This window comes from Ixodes scapularis, unplaced genomic scaffold (genome assembly GCF_016920785.2).
Source record: "Ixodes scapularis isolate PalLabHiFi unplaced genomic scaffold, ASM1692078v2 PGA_scaffold3__209_contigs__length_174095766, whole genome shotgun sequence".
In the NCBI taxonomy this organism is placed as follows: Eukaryota; Metazoa; Arthropoda; class Arachnida; order Ixodida; family Ixodidae; genus Ixodes; species Ixodes scapularis.
The window spans coordinates 47,314,746-47,337,936 of NW_024609868.1; the positions used below are offsets into that span (position 1 = coordinate 47,314,746).

Here is a 23,191-nt window from a genome sequence, read left to right on the forward strand (position 1 = left end):
TGCGTCACATCCGCAGCCGCACGACCTACAGGCGCAAAAAGGAGCGTTGGTTTGGATCGCGCTTAAAGGCACCTTGCACATGACGTCATTTCAGATGCTTTCCAGAGAAAAGGGGAAGAAGGAGCTGCCCTCTTATCAGGATCCTCCTTTGTGCCTCCCAGATTTGTACAGGCGTCGCTATTCTCCTCCCAGAAGATTATAGAAGATTAGCCTGTCACTTAAAATTCTTACAAAAGCCAGCTTCCCTCTCCTTCTTTTACTTGGTGTTCAAAAGTATGCGATGTGGCGTCAGTGCAAGGAGCCTAATGACTGCCGCGTCACGTGATTCCAAGATGGCAGCGCCCATGCGGAGGAGGATGAAAAGGTCTATAGACCTTTTCTGTAAGTGCGCCGCCATCTTGAATTGACGTCACTTCCAGTATGGGCGAAAACATTGTTTTGCCTTTGCCACGCCAATAGAAGACATTTAGGATATAAGCGTAAACGTCACACTTTCTCGTTTTGCCTCCCCTTTATTTTTTTACTATTTGCAGGTTGAAACGTTGGATTATGTTTTCGTCGCCCATACCGGATACGCCTATTAGGTGGCTGGAGACGAGAGTACACAGAAAAGGTCTATAGGTAGGGTGGCTAGAGAGTTGGGTGTGTCGAGCGCGCAGGCTCTCCCATGCATCGCCCCGGCCGGTTTGGAAAATCACCGTCAGGGGTGCTCTACTCAGCGTGTATGCTAGGCGCGCGCAGCTGGCGCAGGGATTTGCGTGCGGCAAGGCGGGTAGCGACGAATTCACGCCCGCTTTCTTCTGTTCTTCAGCGCTCGTGTGAATTTATTTCAACCGTTCCTGCATGCCCATCCGTCAGGTGACACGTGGAGACAATAGACGTTGCCCTGTCAACCTCCGGCGTAAAGAAAAAGCAGCGAGCGAAGCACTGCTTCGTTCCAGGTTGCACGACAGGTTACAGGTCTGCGAAAGAAAAACCCACGTTGTTCGCCGTCCCGAAGGACCCAGTTCTCTTCTCCTCACTGGGACAGGAATATTCCGAGGGGAGACACGCATCTCCAGGAAAACTCCGGGGTGTGCGCACTTCACTCCGACGAGCAGTACATGGAGCGATACCCGCGATGTTGATCAACCCGCAATGTTGATCAACAATCCTAGACAATTCTGGAATACAATAAACAAAAAGACGCAGTCATCTATCACACTAAAAACCGCAAATGGTGATTGTGGGAACGCGACAGAACAGCACACGACAAAACAGCACGCGACAAAACAGCACGGTCAAAACAGCACGCGTCAAAACAGCACAGCGTCAAAACAGCGCGGCGACAAAACAGCACGCGTAAAAATAGCACGCGACAAAACAGCACGCCGTCAAAACGGCACAGCGACAGAAGAGCACGTGCCGAAACAGCACGGCGTCAAAACAGCACAACGACAAAACAGCACGCATGTAAAAAGGCTGTAATAGGTAGCGTTTTATGAAAACAAATCAGAACGCAAAGAAAAAGGGTTGGACATTGCATGGCATTATTTAACAGCTAGTGGAGAAACAATAAAAAAAAAAAGTACGCTGGCGGCGACGGGATCGCACTCAAGTCAGTGTTCCGAGTGCTGCTGCTGTGTGATTGCTAAAAACAAATAAAGTTAGCAGTAGTTAGTACTACTTAACTACGCTAATCTCTGAAGAGATTGCGTAGTTAGAGGGGATACCTTCGCGTCGATGTTGGCTCCGTTGTCTGTTTTTTTTTTTTTTTGAAGTATCAAAGAAAGAGGAAAAGTTATTGGGAAAAAGATATACATAAGTTCAAGTTATGAACTGCCTGGTTTGTGGCGGTCCGGTGGGATTCCGTAGCACTCCTCGTTTCGTAAATATCACCTAAGCGTAGAACGTCCCCCCCCCCCCCCCCTCCAAAAAAAGAAAAAAAGCGGGAGATGCGCCGATTACAGATGCATTGATAGAAATGGTAAGATAAGATGACTTTACTGTGAAGCGTATTCAAGGAGTTCCATGGGCACCGATTCTGCGCCGTGAATAAAATCTCGAAACACGCGGCTGGAGCTTGCAGACGAGAAGTTGTACGTTTTGAATTAAATTCACAGATTATTGCCGACGAAGGCCTTGATCGAGTGGAAACCAGTGAAGTAGTAACATGCCACAGCCTCAATGCTGTGGCCTTACACGGCAGCATGGGCTGAATACAGCGTTGCCGTACACGCTTTCTGTTTTTTTTCTTTTAACAACTAACGACAGCACATCTCCGTGCGATTGAATTATTTATTGTAGATGATATCACCACCAAACTTGCGCGTCAAAATGAACAGAACTGCTCGAAAAAATTGCGATGGCTTAGCTCGGCTATGCCAGGATATACGTAGTGTGAGCTTATGCGCACAAAATGAGAGGCGCTATCAAGCAGCTCCGGTGCAGCGTCAGACTTGGCTACTGCGCAACGGAGGTGCACAGCTGAGCAGGCGGTGGCGCCAGTGCGTTTGCCGCGGCTATGACGTCACTCCTCTGGAATGCGCAGACCGGCGAGGCAAGCGCGGCGGCGGCGGCGGCGGCGGCGGCGGCGGCTCAGGCGCGCCAGCTGTGCGCCGCGTGACGTCACTGCTCCTCACGCATGCGCAGCACGTAGCACGACTCATTATGCGAGTCACGCGAAACTCCTCAACCTCGGCCAGTGTAGCTCAAGCTACAAACTAGCCAGAATAAGCACCAGCGGGGGCTTCGGTACTGCCCAGGGAACCCTCATACGCGCATCGAGTTATACTCCCCACTCCGAACTTGCTTCCAAAAGAACAGATTCGAAAAATTGGCCGTCGACGAGTTGTCTTTCGACGAATTCTCCTAGAACCTCGATTCCTTTACAGTGCCTTATTTGAGACGTGCATTTTTTTAACTTCAAACGCTATGCTTAGGGTTCAGCGTTTTCGGGTTAAACCGAATATAACCGGTAAAAGTACGCCGAATTCATTTTTCCGAATTCGGTCTTAACTGAAAAAGTTCAGTATTTATTTTCGAGGGCGTTTGGAGTGGTGTGTGTGTGTGTGAGGGGGGGGGGGGGAAGAATGTGACTCATAACTAGGGTTTTTGTGTTATTCGCCGGTAGAAGTTTCATCTATTCGGATTTATCCGATAAACTCTGAATTTCGATGTGCCAATCCCCTCCCCCCCTTCCCCCCGCACACACACACACATATATTTTACAATTAATGGTTTAATCAGCGCGTTGAGTAAATGGTCCTGGGAAAATACCACCACACATATCTTTCTAATTTCGGTCAGGACAACAGGTCATTGTACTATCGGGTCAAGATAAAAGTCACTGTTTATGTTTCCGGTTTTGGTCATACTGTTTGTGCCTGAGAGGAAGGAGAGGTTGTGTTCTTGTAACCTTGAAAGCTATGGACCATAGAAATTACATAAAGTGGGGAAGAGGACAGTTGAAACTTCTCTATTTCATCCTTTTCCACTCTGCCTCTTGCGGCCGCGCGGTAAATTGATGGAATAGCATGGAATGAATAGAGGCTTCCAAGCAACTACCTCCAGTAGGATATTGATTTCGAGGTATCGACATTTATCGAAATAACACTTGTGTGCCACTTTTGTTCTAGGACAAATTAATATTGCCAGTAGTAATGGCATCAACGCCAAATCCAACTGAAAAAAATATTATGTGATACAATCGCGTTTTTTTTCTTTTTTGCCCAGCATACGTTTACATTTGAATAATATTGTTTATTTTTAATAAGAAACACTGCGAAATTGAGCTCCGAATTTCGGAAAATTCGGAACCAAACAAAAATAAACTCCAATAAACTCCGGCAAAAAATAACCTCAGAAAAACACCCTCTGAACTTGACGAAAACTTAACTCCGAAAACACGGAACCCTACTGATTACTGACCTTAAGACCACTTCCTTTCGAAGTTTTCAGCATGTCTGCAAGATCGGTTCAACTTTCAACAAAAGCTCCGAGGGCGCAGGGGTCTTCAGGACGAAATCTGGGTTTTTCACCTGATAGGGATTTGTGCCGAATTTTTTTGTTAAAAGATGAGAGTTCCATCGTGAAATCAAACAACGGAAATCAAGAGCGTCCGTAAATGCCGCGCATTGTTTAACACTCCCAGCTTCCGTCTACTAGAGGAGTGCATAAATACGAGTGTTTTATTGTCATTTCTGCCGTCGGCGCGAATTTATCACCTCTCGCAGTCGTGAAAATGTGGGAAAGCGCACCGAGTACAATGCTTGCTAATTTTTCCATTTTGATATTTGCCTCTCCGACCGAAGTGGTACTGAAGCTCATGCTCGTCCTGTGTACAAATACAAGCACACGACGATAATGTCAGATCACGATAGGACCCCAGTGAGTCTTACAGAACAGGTCGCGTCGGTTGCCAAAGACGGCAACAAATAATGAGACAAATTTGGGGGTTTTACGTGCCAAACCTACGACGGGCATCTGGCACGCCCCAGTGGAGGACTGAGGATCAATTTCGACCACCTGGGGATCTTTTGACGTGCAACCGAAAGCTCGGTTACCACGGCGCCTTCTCCGCAATAAGCCTCCGTCATATTGCGGGCACCTCGGTCGGGATTCGAACCCGCCACCTGGGGATCCGTAGGCCGGCGCTCTCGCCTCGGAGCTACTGAGGCGGCTAACAAATAAGAAGAGTACCTGGTACTCAATATACATTTTAGACAAACGCTTTTATTTATTTCATTTTCGTTAGTATACTAGTTTTCGCCACTAAACCTAATATAACTGAGAAGTTTATGAGTCTACAAATATTCACCGCAATAAACCGAAAACTCTTGTTTGGAATAAAAACCGAAAAAAAAGTGCGCGAACCGAAAAAAAGTGCGCGGAATTTCAAATAATACAAACCGAAAACGCCGAACTCATTGTCAATGTCATGTTTTGACGCTGTGCTATTTTGTCGCTGTACTGTTTTGACGTCGTGCTGTTTTGACGCCGTGCTGTTTTGGCACGTGCTCTTCTGTCGCTGTGCCGTTTTGACGCTGTGCTGTTTTGTCGCGTGCTATTTTGACGCGCGCTGTTTTGTCGCCGTGCTGTTTTGACACTGTGCTGTTTGGACGCGTGCTGTTTTGACCGTGCTGTTTTGTCGCGTGCTGTTATGTCGTGTGCTGTTCTGTCATGGTGCCGGTGATTGTATAGCCAGCGATGAGTGTTTAAATTTATTAAATAGTACTTTTGCAGATTCATTCTCTACAGATAACATGCACGATTTCCCTTCGCTAGAGAGTGCCGATTACTTGCCCATGGATCCTTTTTTTCTTGATTACGTTGGTGTCGGTCATATCATAGATAAACTCAAAACTGTCATCTTCAGCAGGAGTGGACGGTATTAATTCCAAGTTTTTACAAAACACTAAACAATACTCCTCAATTATTTTAACAAAATTATTTGAACAGTCTGTACAAGACGCTCTTCTCCCATCAGACTGGAAGGTAGGGAAGGTGGTACCCATTCACAAGGCTGGAGATAAATATTCCCCTCTTAATTATCGTCCGATCTCAATAACCAGCATTCCTTGCAAACTTCTTGAACATATAATTTTTTCTCACCTTGTCAACTTCTTAAAACCTAACAAATTCTTCAACAATGCCCAACACGGTTTTCGAAAATCATTTTCATGTGAAACCCAACTACTATCTTTCACGAATGACCTACATCACATTCTGGACCGAGGATCCCAGGCGGACTGCATTTTCCTGGATTTCGCCAAAGCATTTGACAAAGTTTCTCACAATCTTCTGCTTCTAAAACTTTCCAAACTTAACATAGACAATAACGTTCTCGCATGGATACAGTCTTTTTTAACTCAACGGTCTCAATTTGTCACTGTGAATAACAATAACTCCTCTTTTGTCAAAGTTGCGTCAGGGGTTCCGCAAGGTCTTAGGGCCGTTGCTATTCTTAATTTATATTACCGACCTACCCACTAGTGTCTCTTCGTCCGTGTCTCTGTTCGCTGACGACTGTGTACTTTACCGTGAGATTCTCAATCATAATGACACCTGTATACTCCAATCAGACATTAATGCTATTTACCGTTGGTCTGACTCGTGGTCTATGAAGCTTAACACTAACAAATGCAAGGTCATGCGTGTGTCTCGCCAGTCTCAGGACTCTCCTAACTATTTCCTTAATAATGCTCATCTAGAACCGGTATCTTCGTACAAATATTTAGGCGCACATATAGCTTCTAACCTTTCATGGAAAACACATATTCAGCATATTTCAGCTAACGCTAACCGCATGTTAGGTTACATCAAACGAAATTTTTCATTAGCACCTTTCTCACTGAAATTAACTCTTTACAAAGTTTTAATTCGTCCCAAGTTAGAATATGCAGCTTCTGTCTGGGATCCCGGACTAGTCACTTTCATATCTACATTGGGAGCCGTTCAGAACAGATCCGCTCGTTTCATCCTCACAAACTATCACCGCACCGCTAGCGTCACCTCTATGAAAACAACTCTCTCATTACCACCTTTATCTCTACGTCGTAAAATTTCTCGTTTTTCCCTATTCCATAAAATATATCACCATAATTCTTTCCTGCGCGACAAAATAATTGCTCGGCCTGTCTATGTTTCCTCCCGTCTTGATCATCAACATAAGGTGTGGGCATTCCTAACTCTATCACAACCACGTTTTATTCATCTTTCGTTCCCCGTACATCCCAGGAGTGGAACCACCTTCCCCGGTCGATCGCCATTATCACGGACTCTGAGCTCTTTAAAAGTGCAATAACTAATTACTTTATTACTGAGTGTGTCTAAATATGTATTATGTTATTTGCATTAACCTTCTTGTTGCTCTCCCCCTCTGTAATGCCTTCGGGCCCTGAGGGTATAATAAATTAAATGAAATGAAATGATACTTCTCTAAAATATCGCTCGATCCGTTCGAGATATCGCTGTATGAGTGGTGTTTTGGGGTTAATAATAATAATAATAATAAGTTTATGTACAAAGAAAGCATACATACAATTTACTCAGTCTCACAAAAGCACTTGCGTGCTTGTGCGTGAGTACTTACGCACAAGCACGTAGCGTCCTGCTGAACACGTCTGCGGCCAGTGTTGGGAAGTACTTTAATTGCACTGTACTTAAAGTACTACTTAAATTAGGTTTAGGAAACTTGTACTTTGCTTGAGGTACATTCTCTGAGTACGTACTTGTACTTAGAGTATTCTTTTCTGCTACTTTCCGAGGAAAGTACAATTCCCGACTTCAAAGTACATTCCCCAAGTTTGATTTCGTGAAATTTGTATCACGAAGTGATGCCCTGTCAACTTCGAAGAAATACTGGGATTGATATTCTACTCTCACCAGAAACGTGAGCAGACGACGCATCGTCCCGTTTGTACTCGGAGCGGCTTTCCCGTAGGTTTTTGAACTGTTGCTACTTTTCGGTCGCTCAGCGTAAGCGAGGAGGTTTAAAATATTAGGAGAGAAAAATTAATCATAATGTAGCACCTAAGTCTGTGGTGCGCAAGAATTAAATTTTTAAGTCGACGTATAAGAGACAACAGAGAAGAACGTTGGTTTGAGACATTCTCTTTTGTCTTTTCCTTCTATTTGAAAGTTCCTTAATTTTTTTCGCACCCCAATCGAAGGTGATGACTAATTATGACCATCGTGACTAATTATCACCAGCACGCTTGCACACTTTTTTTTTATTAAGCAGAGGGCATTTTTCTATGAGAGGATTGCTTGCGGAAGCTACGGTGCTGACGTCATGCCCTCTCCTAGTACATTTAATCCCCTTGGGTGCAACAATCCAGTGCAAGGCGCGCCAAATTCAGAAGAGGGTCTTCTGAATTTGGCTCCATTCCTTAAAAAAAAAAAAAAAAAACTTCTCTGTGGCCGCTTGCCTTTATCAAATATTCGCCGCTGTTTTTGAGGTCATGCTCCCTTGATTACCACTGGGTAATGCATACCAATTAAAAAAATCACTGTATAGAGGAATTAAAGGGCATCATGAAAGATTGTGTTAAAAAACTTGTACCTTACTTTGAAAGTACATTGTATTTATAGTACTTTACTTCAAGTACGTTGCTCCCAGTGTACTTAATGATTTACTTGTAAGTAAATTATTAAGTACACTAGCTGGTACGTAAATAAGACGTTATAGCGTCTCATTTACTTTGTACTTTACTAGAAGTACCTTTTAGATGCACTTTACCCAACGCTGTCGGTGGCCTTATTTTCTAAAATCCGAATTTCGGTTCAGCATCCCTTTAAGCTGGTTGCATGCACGTAGCAACACGACTGTATGAAGCTGGCCTTTCGCACAGAGTTTAATGTGCTTTATATCATGGACTCTCCATTAAAAGTTGCGTCGCAATGTCACAATGGTGTCCACTTTTGTTGATGGCAATTTCTATGCAATGACATAAACATCTAGCGGAGGTGTCATCATTGAACTGTTCGGTATGCCACGGTGTTCAATAGGTTATATTCGGCTAGGTTAAAATATGCTTCCCCAGACTCAGGCTGTTTCTGTCCTTTGTGTTCTGTTATAACCCGTTTGAAGTTAAGTGACCAAAATGCGACGGTACCTAATAACTGTTTGCGGTACTGTCAATCTTGTCCTGATAGACTTAAAGCAGAACGCTGACTGAAAGATATGCCTTTTCATGGTACCATGATAGGTTATGTTCATTCTCAGAGTGCTTGCGGGTGTTGCCAATGGCTGTAAAGATCCTCGCTGTACTTCGATCCTGTGTTCCTATACCTATGTCCCGCCTAAAACAGCGTGATCCCGACAATCAAACTGCAGTCATCTGGTGAGGATGCATAATATGTTTGATCAATCGAAAATATATCTTTACTCATTGAAGACAAATGCGATCGCTACTGGTTTCTGGGTGCCCTTAGGTCTGCTCAATACGCAGCCTTGAAAACTTGTTCACGCATGCAGCCGAGAATACCCAGGGGCCCTAATCTGGACACTTGGCGGAAAAGTCGGCGAAAAATTCGGCGGCTATGATTGGCCGGCGCCAAGGTCAAGTGTGGCGCTGGCCAATCGCGGCCGCCAGATTTCTCGCCGTCGTTTTCGCCAAGCGTCCAGCTTAGGGCCCCAGGACAGCCTTACGATGTTCAGTAGTTTTGCGATTATAGTGCGGAAAAGAAGGTACACACGAGAAAGATATATTTGTTACCATGTGAAAGATCATATGCCATGAGGGGTTAGCGCAAAAGTAATGTTTAATTGCTTTTTCTTGAGAACTTTTAATTGCCAAATTTACGACAATTACATTGCCTATTCCTGAATATTTCGTTCAGGAATGGTTCATGTAACATGTATATTATGTTACTTCGCTCACTCTCTTTTAAAATTAATTTTTTTATTTCATTGCTAGTTTTCCACGTTGAATAAAAATGTATAGTGCCAAAAATGCATTGTTTGCTTTGTGTCATGACAACTTTTCGCGTTGTTTCTCGCCAGCCATGTCTGCTCTTGAATTACAGGGTAACTGCACCAGAAGTTTCCAGCTACCTCATACCTATTTTAATGTTAAAGTGCCTGCGCGGAACAGCGTCAATTCATTTGACAGCCGTGACACAGCGGTTTGAAACGCGCAATTTCGTCACGGCTGCTGATACCTCGGTGGACGTTTCACGTATTTGGAAAACGTAATACACGAGAGAAAATAAAAATAAAAAAATTCCCCATTTTTTCATATTATCTTGGAGTCGACGCCGCCGTTACGCGAACGGGAACGTTGCGGCGAAAGTCCTAGAACGACTTCAAGTGCGCATTTACGTTCGTTGACGCTCCAAAATCGGGTCGACTATCGAATCCAGGTTTATCAGACTTTCATTATGCCACGCCAGTTATTTCTGTAAAAAAAACAAAGCCGACAAGTGGCCGCGTAAAGGTCCGCACGCAGCGCATTTCGGCCCCAGCGAAGTTCGATCTCCTGCCCATATTGGGTGAGAGGGGGAGGGTATTCTTTCTCTCTCTGCTCTTCCTAGTGAAACGGTCTACTCGCGACTCCAGCAATACGGACGCCACCAAGCGGGAAAACCGGGAACCAGTGGGAACAGGTCGCTTTGCGCCTCCGCGTCTCTGGCGGCTTTTGCGGACACGTGTTGTCGGCGCGGTGGCGAACAATGTAATTTGACGAAGGTCTGAATATTTCTTAACTTTGCCTGAGTGTTCATTACTGTGGTGAAGCCTCAGTAGATTGTTTCCTTCCACTGCATATTTGAAAGCCCGTTTACTCCACAACACAAGGTCACGTGCTTTCGATTTCTTGGATGGGGAGGCATCACGGAAAAACGTTTTGATTTCTTGTCTGTCTCCAATCATATTCAAAGTGACGACTACTTGGTAACTGATAAGGGGTTTCTTTATAAGGATGTAGAACAGTGGACTGAGGACGACAGACGAGGGGTTTTACTGGAGGAAACACTAATGTTGCAGGGAAGGGAATGGGAAGGTTCGATAGCTGCTTTTCTTGAGTTTGGTTGTGTTCGATTAGCTTCAAGATTCAGCCACCCACGCCGGTCGGTGCGTTGGCTATTCATCTTGGCTGATTTTCGCCGGAAAAGCCTCTGGACCACACCGAAGAAGTTGGGTTGATTTCGCAATTATACTTGATAATGGGAAACCTGCTCGCTGCATACGATTAATGAGGGAAATTATCTGTTTTCAAAAGGTGGGGGACGCGTCTCCCGAAGGTAGAATCTGTCACGACATTATGATTGATCGCGACTCCAATATTTATATTATACCCCCATCGATGCCGGCAGCAATATACGTCTACATTGCTCAGGCTGTCCGGCCATAGAAAATACTCAATTTTTTCCGTTCAGCATTCGAATTCAAGTTCAATGTAAAGAGGTTCTGCGTGAATCCCCGATGAAGACTCTTCAGTTTGTCCGCATTCGTCTCCGTGCTTCAGGCTAGAACTATTTGACTGAGTATAAGTTGTATATCTATGTCTGTCAAATATACTTTTATTCAGCAGTTCACCTAATAGCTTGTCAACTAAGCTCATATTTCAACCCGAAGAATATACTAATATCGCTTTAGTGGGACATAGTGCGTAATATTATACCTAACCCGCATATTCGTCAAAATGACTTCTCGATTGCTACTAAAACCTGAATTGAAATGCGAGTATCATTTGCTTAGTGGGGTGCCGCGGGTTAACATGCACCTTGGCTCAAGAAGCGCTTGATTAATTTTCGTAATTGTCCTGCAGCCTGTGTTGTTGACCGAGCAGATGACTGGAGCTGTTTCTTAAATGCGGATACGCACAAAAGCTCGATTTCGCGGACAGATAAGTCGCATGGTCGAGGCCTGCGAGTTAGCTGAAAATTACTCTCGGTGGAACGATTCTGTAGTCATCGCCGCTTTTCTTAGCTGGTCAAAACTGATTAGACTTTATTACCGTCTCTCCGGAGCCCATAGTTTCGGTTTTTAACGAAATTCCGGAACAAAAGTTTGACATAAAAAAAAAGCACCGGGAAAACGAAATTATGCTCTGCAAGTTTATGTGCATCGGATACACCTAACCGTCGCAGTTGAAATACCTATAAAATAGGGCATTAAAGAAAACGTGTTAAATTGAATGCGCCACCCGTTCAGGCGGCCCGGCCGAGCCGACGCTACCTGTTCCCAGCCGCCATGTTTGTTTGGTGGTGGCGCCCCCTATAGGTCGCTGGAGTCGCGAATAGCCCTTTTCTCCAAATTGAAAAAAAAAAAAAAAAAGAGAACGCGGCAAAGAAGAGTATCCCAAAGCCCAAGTAGAATGCCTTTGTTTGAGGCACACTCCAGTCTGCGGGCCCCTCTCCGTCTTGGAGAATCTGTAAGCCCCGTGGAGTCAAAGGAAGAACAGGCACCGGCAACGCAGCTCACGTGACCTCGAGGGGGGATGACGTTTAGCCTTTCGCATCGGAAGGCTGGGAGCCCCCATAGCCAATCAAGCACCAGTTCAGAGGTGACGTCACGCATTGACACACGCCCAAAGAACCTGACTTGCGCTTGATTGCCTGTAGAGGCTCCTAACCTTCCACTGCGGTTCAACACAAGATGAAACGAAGTATAAATACAATACATAGCTTGCATGTGTTGCCAATGCAGGATACTGACTGCTATTTCTACTTACTGCTTCTTTCGTTTTCTGGTTAGGTTGGTAGATTGTTGATCCTTGCGACGGCGCGTACAACGAATCGCGAAAAAAGGCGGAGAGATCGGCGGGGCTGCAGTTATTTTATTTTGCTGTCAACGAAGTGCTACAACGGTATTTACAAATAAAAACGGTATATATATATATATATATATATATATATATATATATATATATATAGTTAAAGTAAGGTAAATATAAAAACAATGGACCGGGAAAAGTTAATAAGTGAAAGATGCGTACTGTCGGAGTTACTCATTCGAAGTTGATTACGACGTTTCGAGCGGGGACCGCTCTTCATCAGGTCACCTGATGAAGAGCGGTTCCCGCTCGAAACGTCGTAATAAACTTCGAATTAGTAACTCCGACAGTACGCATCTTTCACTTATATATATATATATATCAGAAAAAAATAGGGGTAGGCTGTACTCGGTACAGTGGCAACTGTTTTACATGAAACGACTTTGGTACCCTAAGATGGTGAATGAGATAGGAGGTTTGTTTATTCAATTTAAAGTTCCTTGGTGTTTACGTGTCTCAGGATGAAGACACCGAATACTGCAACGCTTGTCAACAGTGAGTGCATTCAATAAAAATGTCTGGCGGCAAATTTGCGGAGATGTCATAACTCTACAAACGCACGTGTACATGAAGGCATTCCAATCTAACCTATGTTCTACGATCTCTACTGACGTAAGTCGTTTATAGCGAAGATATTTTGTTTGTTTCCTCATATTCGTTCCCATTTTTGGTTGACGCCGTTTTTGTTTCAGCTCGCGAGAGAGTACGCAAGCTCCGTCTCTCGCGCCCGGCGGTGGATGGAATCGCCCAAGGTATTCTGTTGCCAGAAGGTGCGGTTAATTCGTTTTAGCAAAGCTAAGAGGATCATCCTGTCTGATTTTCTTCTTGATTTTCACTTTAAAATGCCCTGCAGCTAAAAACAAATCCCGGAAAAAAGCTCACCGGAGAAAAGCTCACCGGAGATAAGCTCAGCGGAGAAAAGCTCACCGCAAAACCGGCGGATGCGGAGAAAAGTTCACCGGACATTGAGCGTATGCGGAGAAAAGCTCACCGGATATTGAGCGTATGCAGAGAAAAGCTCACCGATTTTTTTTTCTTCTTTTTATATGAAGGCTGTTGATCATCCGTAACATATATACATTTATTATCATTAAAATTCGTCAGCTTTATAAATAGGAAAACACATTTTTTGTATTATTTGTTAAGCTTATTGGGTATATTGCTCCCAAAATAATAATTGCGGGCGAGTGTTTTCTGTGGGTTACTCTCTAGGCCTAACTGGAAACTTCATGAACTTGAAGAACTGGAAAAAGTTCCATAACTTAATAATGTCTGCCGAAAACATAAAAATCAAAACTGTAAATGCGGAAAATCCGTAAGTGCTTGCGCAACAACGCGGTGCCTGAAATTATCCTTGAAGCTTTTGCTAACCTTTGAAAGCAGGAAAAAACACTCAGTAGGATATCGAGGCTTCTTTCTTCCACGGACATGCACGTTTTCTAGCCGTTCGTGCTGGTGTTTCCACACGTTGCCTCAGTGCCCTTCTACGGTGAGCCACCCATGACCTTCAGAGCTGCACACGGGCAGCGTTGTTTTACTCGTGACCTATACATACCTCGGCAAACCTCACTCATGAGGGCCCTCACTCACCCTCATCCTCACAGGTGAGGTGAGGGTGAGTGAGGGCCGTGAGGGCTGTGAGGGCGGTGAGGGCCGTGAGGGCGGTGAGGGCCGTGAGGGCCGTGAGGGCCGTGAGGGCCGTGAGGGCTGTGAGGGCCGTGAGGGCCATGAGGGCGGTGAGGGCCGTGAGGGCGGTGAGGGCCGTGAGGGCCATGAGGGCGGTGAGGGCGGTAAGGGGTATGAGGGCCATGAGTGCGTGAGGGGCGTAAGGGCGGTGAGTGGCGTGAGGGCCATGAGCGCGTGAGTGGTGTGAGGGTGGTGAGTGCGTGAGGGGTGTGAGGGCCATGAGTGCGTGAGAGGAGTGAGTAGCATGAGAGGCGTGAGGGCCGTGAGGGCGGCGAGTGCATGAGGTGGTGTGAGGGCCATGAGTGCGTGAGGGCGGTGAGTTAGTGAGGCCCCCTTCAGATCGAGCATCTTTCTCAGCAATTTTGGTGTTATTGACGGGTTGTTCTCTAGCTTTCCCTAGATCGACACGAATTGCTGAGATCGGGTCCGGCTCGAAATAAGCAAGCAACTCGGAGCAATTCGAATACGTTTGAAGCGGCTGCATGCAATCAGGGACGCAAAATTTTCACGTGATACCTCGTGCCGGTGATGATGACACCGAAAGACTTGGTTCTGGTTTGAAATCGATCGTTTTTTTGGAAATAAACTGTTTCAGAAAGGTGCATTAGTATTCTGAATAGCGGTGAGTGGCGTGAGGGCGGTGACGCCGGTGAGTGCCGTGAGGGCGGTGAGTGGCGTGAGGGCGGTGAGGGCCGTGAGGGTGGTGAGTGGCGTGAGGGCCGTGAGGGCGGTGAGGGCCGTGAGGACGGTGAGGACGGTGAGTGGCGTGAGGGCCGTGAGGGCGGTGAGGGCCGTGAGGGCCGTGAGGGCGGTGAGGGCCGTGAGGGCTGTGAGTGGCGTGAGTGCTATGAGTGCGTGAGGGCCGTGAGGGCGGTGAGGGCCGTGAGGGAGGTGAGGGCCGTGAGGGCGGTGAGTGGCGTGAGGGCGGTGAGTTTCGTGAGGGCCATGAGTGAGTGAGGGGCGTGAGGGCTGTGAGGGCGGTGAGGGGCGTGAGGGCCGTGAGGGCCGTGAGGGCGGTGAGTGCGTGAGGGCCGTGAGGTTCAGTGAGGGTGAGTGAAGGGCTGAAGGTGAGTGTGACTGTGAGGGTGAGGGTGAGTGAGGGGCTCAAGGTGAGTGTAGCTGTGAGGGTGAGGGTGAGTGAGGGGCTTAGGTGAGTGTGGCTGTGAGGGTGAGGGTGAGTGAGGGCGACCTAAAATGCCGACCTCTGGACCTATATCAGAACTAGCATTGTGTAAGCTAGTGAATAGGGCGAGTTGGTGAAGGTTATACATAATGAAAACCGCTAAAATGACGACGACGGAGTGAAGACAACAAACACGACAGGACGAAGCTGTTCTCGCTACTAAAGTTTTGTTACTTGAATTAACAGAAAGAAGACATCGTAGCCGACACTGATTACATTAACAAACACCTACTTATCTATTAGGCACTACACAATATTTGGAGCTGAAACGGTTCACACACCGCTATTTATATTAGGTCGCAAAGAACAAACCTCTTTATTTGACAGAGCTACCGACGGCGCACCATCGGTTGTCAATAATTTTTTTTTACTGGTGTACCATGTTTTGATTTTATACTTATATATATATATATATATATATATATATATATAAAGTATTACAGAGGACATTAATGGAAGCGACGAATGCGAATGGTGTTAAATTGTCACGCTCGACGCAGAATCCGCTAAGTTAAAAAAATCGGTGAGCTTTCCTCCGCATCTGCTCAATGGCCGGTGAGCTTTTCTCCGCATTCTGCGGTGAGCTTTTCTCCGCCGCCCGCTAAAAACAGCCAGTACACAACGTATGGAAATAGCCATTCTTGAACGATAGACCGCTAGGAAAGTACTAACACCCCAGAGGATACACATACCAGCTTTTCGTTTCGGGTATGTTTTGAACTAATCTTATTCTCCATGCGAGCAAAAATCGATGCAAGTACTGAAAGCAATTATGCAATTTCGACGTTTTTGTAATTCGGTAATTTAAATAACTGTATTTTTTTTAAAGAAAGTAAAGACATCATAACCAAATAGGAACTTCCGTGCTAAAACATGCAGTGCAAAGGGAAGACAACAACTTTTTTTAATGTCTCCAAAAAAGAGGTTATGCAGCATCGATCGTGCCGTTTCCTTTCGGATATTATGCGATGTCCTCTAACGCGAAAGTACCGACGTAGAAATGCTGTAGAGACGACATGAAAGAAAAATAATTTTAAGGTGAACCGAGTCTTGTAGTGGAACGTAAAAAAAAATGGTTAACGATTTTTTACGGTAAACACTTCACCTCTAAGTAGAACTTCAACCAAGTGACGGTTACGCGCTTTCATGCCCATTTCAACGAAGTTGGGAGAACGATGTATTGGAAGGGGGGGGGGGGGGGGGGGGGCATTTTGTGAATACACATGTAGAGCAGCATGGTTATGTTAGAAGCATTGTGCGAAAAATCGCTGCGCAGTATTTGCCAAAAGAAGATATAATTTGAGCACCTCCACCGTTTCCGTGTGCGTGTGCTGCGAATACAGCAACTCCGTTCGTAGAAGATGTGATGAGGAAGTGGCGAGCCCTTGATGATACTATTGTGATTATGAAATAAAATTTTTAATGAACCAATAATTGCGACCTGTCCGGTCACCTGGGACCCCGACAACTAATATCGTTCTCTGGAAAGTCCATTCTAATATTTACAAGTTCTGTGGAGTTCATCGAGCGAATAAGTATTTTCCAACGATGAGCTAAACCTACACGAGTTCCCGAATCCAACACAGCGCTTTTGAATTTTAGCACTGCAGATAGTTCTGTGAACAGTGTATACTTGTGTGCAAATATTCCTCTAACAGTTTTGCAACGTCAGAAAGTATCGGATTGATTCAGAATCACTGCGGATTTGATACTCGGGGAAGATAAGGCGGGGACTTTGGTACTTGGGCGAAACGGACCGTAACATTTGAGACAGGGGAGCTGCCGCTGGGCAAACGTGCTACAATCGCATACCCTTCCAAGGTCATGGCTTGGGCGACCGCAGGCGTCCAAAAAACCTTCCTTTTCTTTTCCTTTTCTTTAGAAGGGGGGGGGGGAGGGGGGGGGAGGCGCCGATTGTCTTCCTCCCTTGTGGCTTTTGACGGAAGCACAACGAGACTGGCAGAACAAGCGCGGGGTTCATTTCTCTCGATGGATGCGTTCTGTCTATGTATGCAAACATGATTTTCTTTTTATTTTAGTAGTTAGTTGTTCTTGCCTTGACTCGGGTCCCAGTGGGTGCGTCGTCGCTGTGTGCCCACCATTTATTTCTTTTTTTTTTTTTTTTTTTTAGTTTACAGTAGTTTTTGCGCTGATGGGGTATCAAAGTGGACAAAAAAAAAAAACTGTGCCACGACAAAAAAAAGAAAAAAAAAAACTTGTTTTTGCGATCAGGAGCGCTTTCAAAGCCCGGAGCACCTCGCCTTCGTCCTCGTGACATGTTGCTCGCTTTCGCGTAGCACCCCTCAATTCTGAAGGCCAACTTGTTTTTCAGGGAAGAAGGCGATTTTAGGTGTGCGCTTGGGTTACGCTCTCAATCCTGCACCAAAGGTGCAGGATTGAGAGCGAATCCCAAGCACTTGAAGAGAAGGGGAAGGGGGCTCTTTTCTTATCGGGACTCTCTTTTATGGGTCTCCACGGCGTGATTGTCCTAAAAGATCAACTTTCATTTATTTCTCGCTCGTGGCTTTCAAGTACCGCGCGCAGCTAGTCAGAGAGGGTATAGCTATAGCTGACTAACATGATGCATATTTCAAACGCACAATAGCTTTGCAAAATCAAGTTTTCGCTAAAATGAATAACTCACACGTACAGTTCGACGCGTAGTACCTTTGACGTATTGACTCGCGAGAGATGCCCCCAACACGGTTGAGTCTGGCGGTGTTCCAGACCTCACATCTAAATTTTGTTGCCTTACCTGTTACTATTTTGAGCGCATTTTGCGCCATATCGAAATGAAAGCGCATAACGGAAGTGACGCTCGTTTTTTCGTTCGATGGAAATTTCACGCCAGCCCGTTGTCTTCGCTCGCTGGTACCTTGAGCGTTTCCCAGGAGCGTTCAACAAGAAATAAAACGTACGATGGCATCATTCGTACACTCATTACTTCTACAACACCGAGCCGCCTCGTATCCTCTTGTTTTTCTTTCATGGTACTAATTTATTTCTGCGCATTACGGCTGTTACGACGTTAAGTCTGTCTGCACTCTCGAATTTGAATTTGGGCTCAGATCAGGGACGGACCAGTTTAAAACAGGAGAATATAATTAACACTGTATCAAAGTAAATTTATCATATCGATTGGAAATACGATTTGACACATTCCATGTGAGCACATCCTGTGCACAGCGAATGCAATAGCGAGTGACTGTGAAAAACGCTGCCACACAACACTACCATAACATCTAAGCGATGTTTGCATAGCACCGAGTACAGAAAAGAGAAAACCGTTATTAATTCACATAAACAAGTGAAATGTATTAAAAGCCCGGACACTCCGTACGTTCAGTCTACCTAAGGTTATCAATAGATTCGACCATGTCATTTGTCGAAACAAATAAAATTAGAAACAGATAAAATACGATGGCAAAAATGCCATTAGACTGAATAAGTGAATCTAACGCACGTATTTTACCAACCGACGGTCGCGCGCCTTCAATGCCATTTCCAAATGTCACTGCGGACCTTGGACACACTTTGGGGAGCAAGATATATTAACATCGCCGACCGAGGTCTCCATTGAACGTGCAGTGCTGACCAAAATAAAATGCTAACCTGACTCTCAATCGCCCGCCGCAAAGTACGATTTCGAAAAGGCTGTACGTCACTTGAGATAAAAACCCAAGCTATAGAAACGAGCGTCGTCAAAAAAGGGACCGATATTTTTATTCCTACCTCCGAACAGAGACAAGCGCCACCCAATGCATCACACTCAGGGTTGCAAGGTAGTTTCTAGCTCAAACCGCCAAAAGTCAGACGGTGTAGCCCAAAGGTAGCCAAATGCAATATATTTATGTAGCCCAAAAGTAGCCATATTCTGCAGAGCTCGAAAAATCGTGCGCCCGAATTTGTGAGCTCAATTCGAAAGCACTGCGTCTGCGTAGCTAGGGTTTAGGAGCAGCTTGTAAGATCTACGACATCTTGAAATATATTGAACATTTTATTTCCAACACAAAAGTACAAAAGTTTTCCACACGCGTTTTTGCAGTCGCATAGTTATGAAGCACTCGTTCGTGCCCGGCTTACTTGTCTCATGCATAATCTTTTAGATGCCGTCTTCCTTCACTTAATCATACTTCCAGATATTTGTACTTTTCTACGAGTTCTATCAATATGTCCTGTATCTCCAGGGTGTCCTCCCTTCTCGTCGTTGAAAACTATTATACCCGACTTGTCCCTACTAAATTTTAGTGCTAAATTGTTCCCTTCCCTACTGCAAATCCTAATCAGTTCCTGTATCGTCCCATGACTTCCTGATACCAGTACAATATCGTCTGCATACAATAACCCTGGGAATGCTTGATTTAGTTTATGTCCTTCCTCCATGTAAGTCAGGTCAAAACCTAGGTTGCACTGTTCTAAGCTTTTTTCCATATCTGACTGATCGTTACGATTAGGCCCCTATACCACGTCCTTCTGGCCGTATAACTCACCTGCACAAACCGCAAAAGTGTAGCTTTCACGACCTTCTCAAACAAATATGTAAAGGTTAAAAAAATCTCCCTGTATACCAGCGAAAAGGCGATACCAGCATGGTGGAGCCATGGGGGTGAATTCTCCCACATGACTACACCATGGTGGTATCGCCTTTTCGCTGGTATAGGGTGTCCCATAGGACGTTATCCTCGTATGGTTCCGTGTGCCAGCATGGCTCCGTCGTAATCCACTACGCTGGTATAGGATGTCCCATAATACGACACGCTTGTATGGTTCCGCCTACCTGTATCCTTCCGCCGTAATCCACTATTCTGGAGTCGCCTTTTTGCTGGCAGGATGTTCTACAACACGACACGCTGTTATGAGGCCTTTTTCATCATCTTCCCATCATCAGGATTTTCCAACAGGACGTTCCTCCGCTCTCGGTAGCACGGTGTCGAAAAAAAGAACCGGTCCGCTCTTCTCCGCGGCACAGCGATATGCGATATCGCCAAGCCGAAGACAAAGCCAACGAAGCCACGAAAGAACGCCAAGTTGGACGAGTACGAGCAACGGCCCGTTCGCCGCTGTCAACCGGTGAAGCGATATCCTCGGTTTGGCGTCACGATTGGTTTGATGCCGTGCACGTTGGCTTTCTTATGCGTACCGCATAAGAAAGCCAACGGCTGGTGCGGTTGTCGAATACTTGTGGTGCACATTATTCGAGACCGTCACCCCAAGACGTCGCCGTGAAAATTTTACCGAGGAATTCGAGTGAGCTCAACGTCAGTATGAGTTCCGTTTCGACATGTATGGTATATGTAACGATACCAACGGTAAATGATGGGTGTTTTGTTGAAAGATGGCGGTCGCCTTTCTACATGTATGATTTGGTTTTACGGTGGTCCTGTGGTATAAGCGTTTTGTTTGAAAGATGTCGGTCGCCTACGTCATCGGACGCAATATCATACCAGCCACGCCAAATCGTATCGGCAAGCAAACTGGCTGGTAGTGCATGGAGGCAGACGCGCAAGCACGGTGGTGCCGGTATATATATGCAGTTATGCAGAGCGCCAAACCAAACTATCTGCATTCATAATAACGAGAAATTATTGGGGGGCGGGGGGGGGGGGGGGGGGGGGCATACCAGAACTGTACAAGCATTGGGTGTTTTTGCCGTATTTCCATTAAAGAAACAGAACCCCTAATATTTTTTACAAAACTAAATGGCAATACATGAGCAATTTTGTTTTATCGAGCTATTTATTTTGCTAAATGGGTGACCGTTGTCTCCAACAAATCGAAAACTACAATTGCAATAAACATCTCCTAAATGGCATTCGAGTTGTTCTCCAAGTCTCCGAACGTTTGACAACCGAAAGCTTGAATGACCGAATGACTTTGGAAATCTCGAAGGGCTTTGGCCTAAATGGCCTTTGAGTTGACTGTCTGACAGGGCTATCAGACGGGCCCGTTAAAGGCGTTCAGACCGAAGTCCTTTAAAACATCGACGAATCAGCTCGCGGTCTCGCGCCTTCGGCGTGCGCTGGTTCGCCGATTATTTAAAGTACGTAGTTGGTTTTAACACGTATGGGAACTTGTAAAGCTGTTCCTACATTTGTTTCCTGAGTCCCACTATTGTGAAACTGACAAATAAAGAGTTAACATTATTACTAGAATTATTATTACTTTACTTAATGAAAAGCGCAAGTTCCTCGTTTCCTGGAGCGATGAACATACGCTTGCTCGCCCGTGTAGATTTTGCACTGGAATTTGGGTTTGCATCCTTTTCCAGACTCAAATTTTTATTTTCTCAAAGCTTACAGCAATAAGCATTAATACAATGTAAAGTTACGTCAAGTATACTGTTATCATTTCTATAGACGTTATAACATTATTCTGCTAATTGAAAATCTTTTTTCTAATGACTAAAGTAAGGCGCTGTAATTTTATTATAACGTATCGTCAACCCTCACAGGAATCCAAGAGCCCAATCGACAACTAATTTGTAGTCTCCATCGACTTTTATTCAAATCGATCCACAAACCACCGTTCTACCCGTACCAGCATTCTTCTTGCACGGGCATCAAAGCCACGCAGTGTACTGTACGTGGTTTTGAAGCGTATGCAAGTAGTTTCTGGTAATAACCGGGTGATAGATCGGCGGACAACGCCTCAGGGGACGGCCACAGGCTCAAGCGACTTCGTCGGTTCCGGCGTGGTTGGAGGGGTCCAACCAGTTATATTCGCCGTGCAGGCGTTCTCTGCTTCTGTTATTAGCGTTTCTGTAACTTTCACAGCAGTAGACTCTTCGGTAGTGCCTGTGCTCTGTTTCTCCTCTTCGGAGTTTGACGTTGCGTCCCCCTATAAAAAAAGGCATTGGGCCAGTCGTTAGTCACATAACGTATAACGTAAATACAACTTTCGCAGTTATCACTCCGCATCTCAACTCGGGCACGGATTTAAGGACGAATTTTTAGTTTTGACGAAAAAAAATATATGTGTTGGGGCAATTCCTATAATGAAAAAAGACGCGAACGGCAATTTCGTGGGATTTTTTGTTCTCAAGTTATGAACCGTTGAAGCTGCCAAGGTGGAAACTGACGTTTTTCCAGCTTATCGGAGGTGCAATATTTCACTCCATCCCTTTCCCCTACTTTTTACGCTACATCAATTTTTGGGAACACTCTAGACATATGTTTTTTCATGTCAATTAAGCGTCTAGGTCATAACGTTCTTAACGACACTTTTTTTTTTATTTGTCAAACCGCCTCTCTGCGACGATATTTGAAAATGTTCAGCAAGCTGTGCTGTGTGACCTGAACAACATATTTTTATGATCTTTATATCACCGTAAAGCCCCAATTAAGCTCTTTCTTTCGGAATATAAATTCAATATTTTGCAATAAATATATATATCGCGCTACATGTTCCTGAAAAACGAAAATTTCGAAAAACTAATAAGTTTGGAATCGATTTCTTGAAAAAAAAAAAACTTTTTAATTCTTTTATTTTTTATTCACAGTTAGGTAAGATAGTAGTCTATCAGAAACTACCAACAGAAATCGTAATATATTGTTTCTATGCTCGCTATTAAGACTCGCATTTCGTGCTATGAGCGTTTTAAATGACTTGGCACAGGCGCTCTGCTGAGCAGAATTTTGGCCTATGTAAGGTTTTCTATTTATCGTTAGCAGTTACCTCAATATTCAACCATAAACATTAATAAAATTTGGAGTAGTGTACTTAAAAAATTTACTTCGAAGTACGTATCCACAAGTGCAGGCACCCCCGCCCCCTCCCCTCCCCTCCCCTCCCCCCTCCCCTCCCCTCCCCTCCCCCCCCCCCCCCCCCCCCCCCCCCCCCAGCGCTTACTTCCTCCCAATACTGGGGAATGCAGATCGTCAGAGAATTTCTCGGGGTCTTTTGCTTTCGGCTTTGAGTTTGAAATACCGAACGCTGCGGTCAAATGCTCAAATGCGTATATAATCACATTCCCATACCACATATTCTCTTTCTGACATGGATGAAAACGAACGAAAGGCTCGGCATGCTGCGGCTCACCGTCTACGCAGACAAGCACCACCAG

General features: G+C 45.1%; 2 protein-coding genes across 3 annotated transcripts in view; one reads left to right on the top strand and one right to left on the bottom strand.

The window, feature by feature from the left end:
• LOC115313346 overlaps window positions 1-23,191 on the top strand; it is a 202,049-nt gene that overhangs the window by 45,545 nt on the left and 133,313 nt on the right. The gene's annotated exons all lie outside the window — the stretch shown is intronic.
• The window catches only part of LOC120838440, a 34,241-nt gene continuing 32,696 nt past the window's right edge, over window positions 21,647-23,191 (bottom strand). For both annotated transcript variants that reach the window (XM_042292419.1, XM_040208370.3), the window contains one exon: window positions 21,647-21,966. In XM_042292419.1, coding sequence (XP_042148353.1) covers window positions 21,778-21,966 — 189 coding nt within the window. In that variant the 3' untranslated portion in view covers window positions 21,647-21,777. The remainder of the gene's footprint in view (window positions 21,967-23,191) is intronic.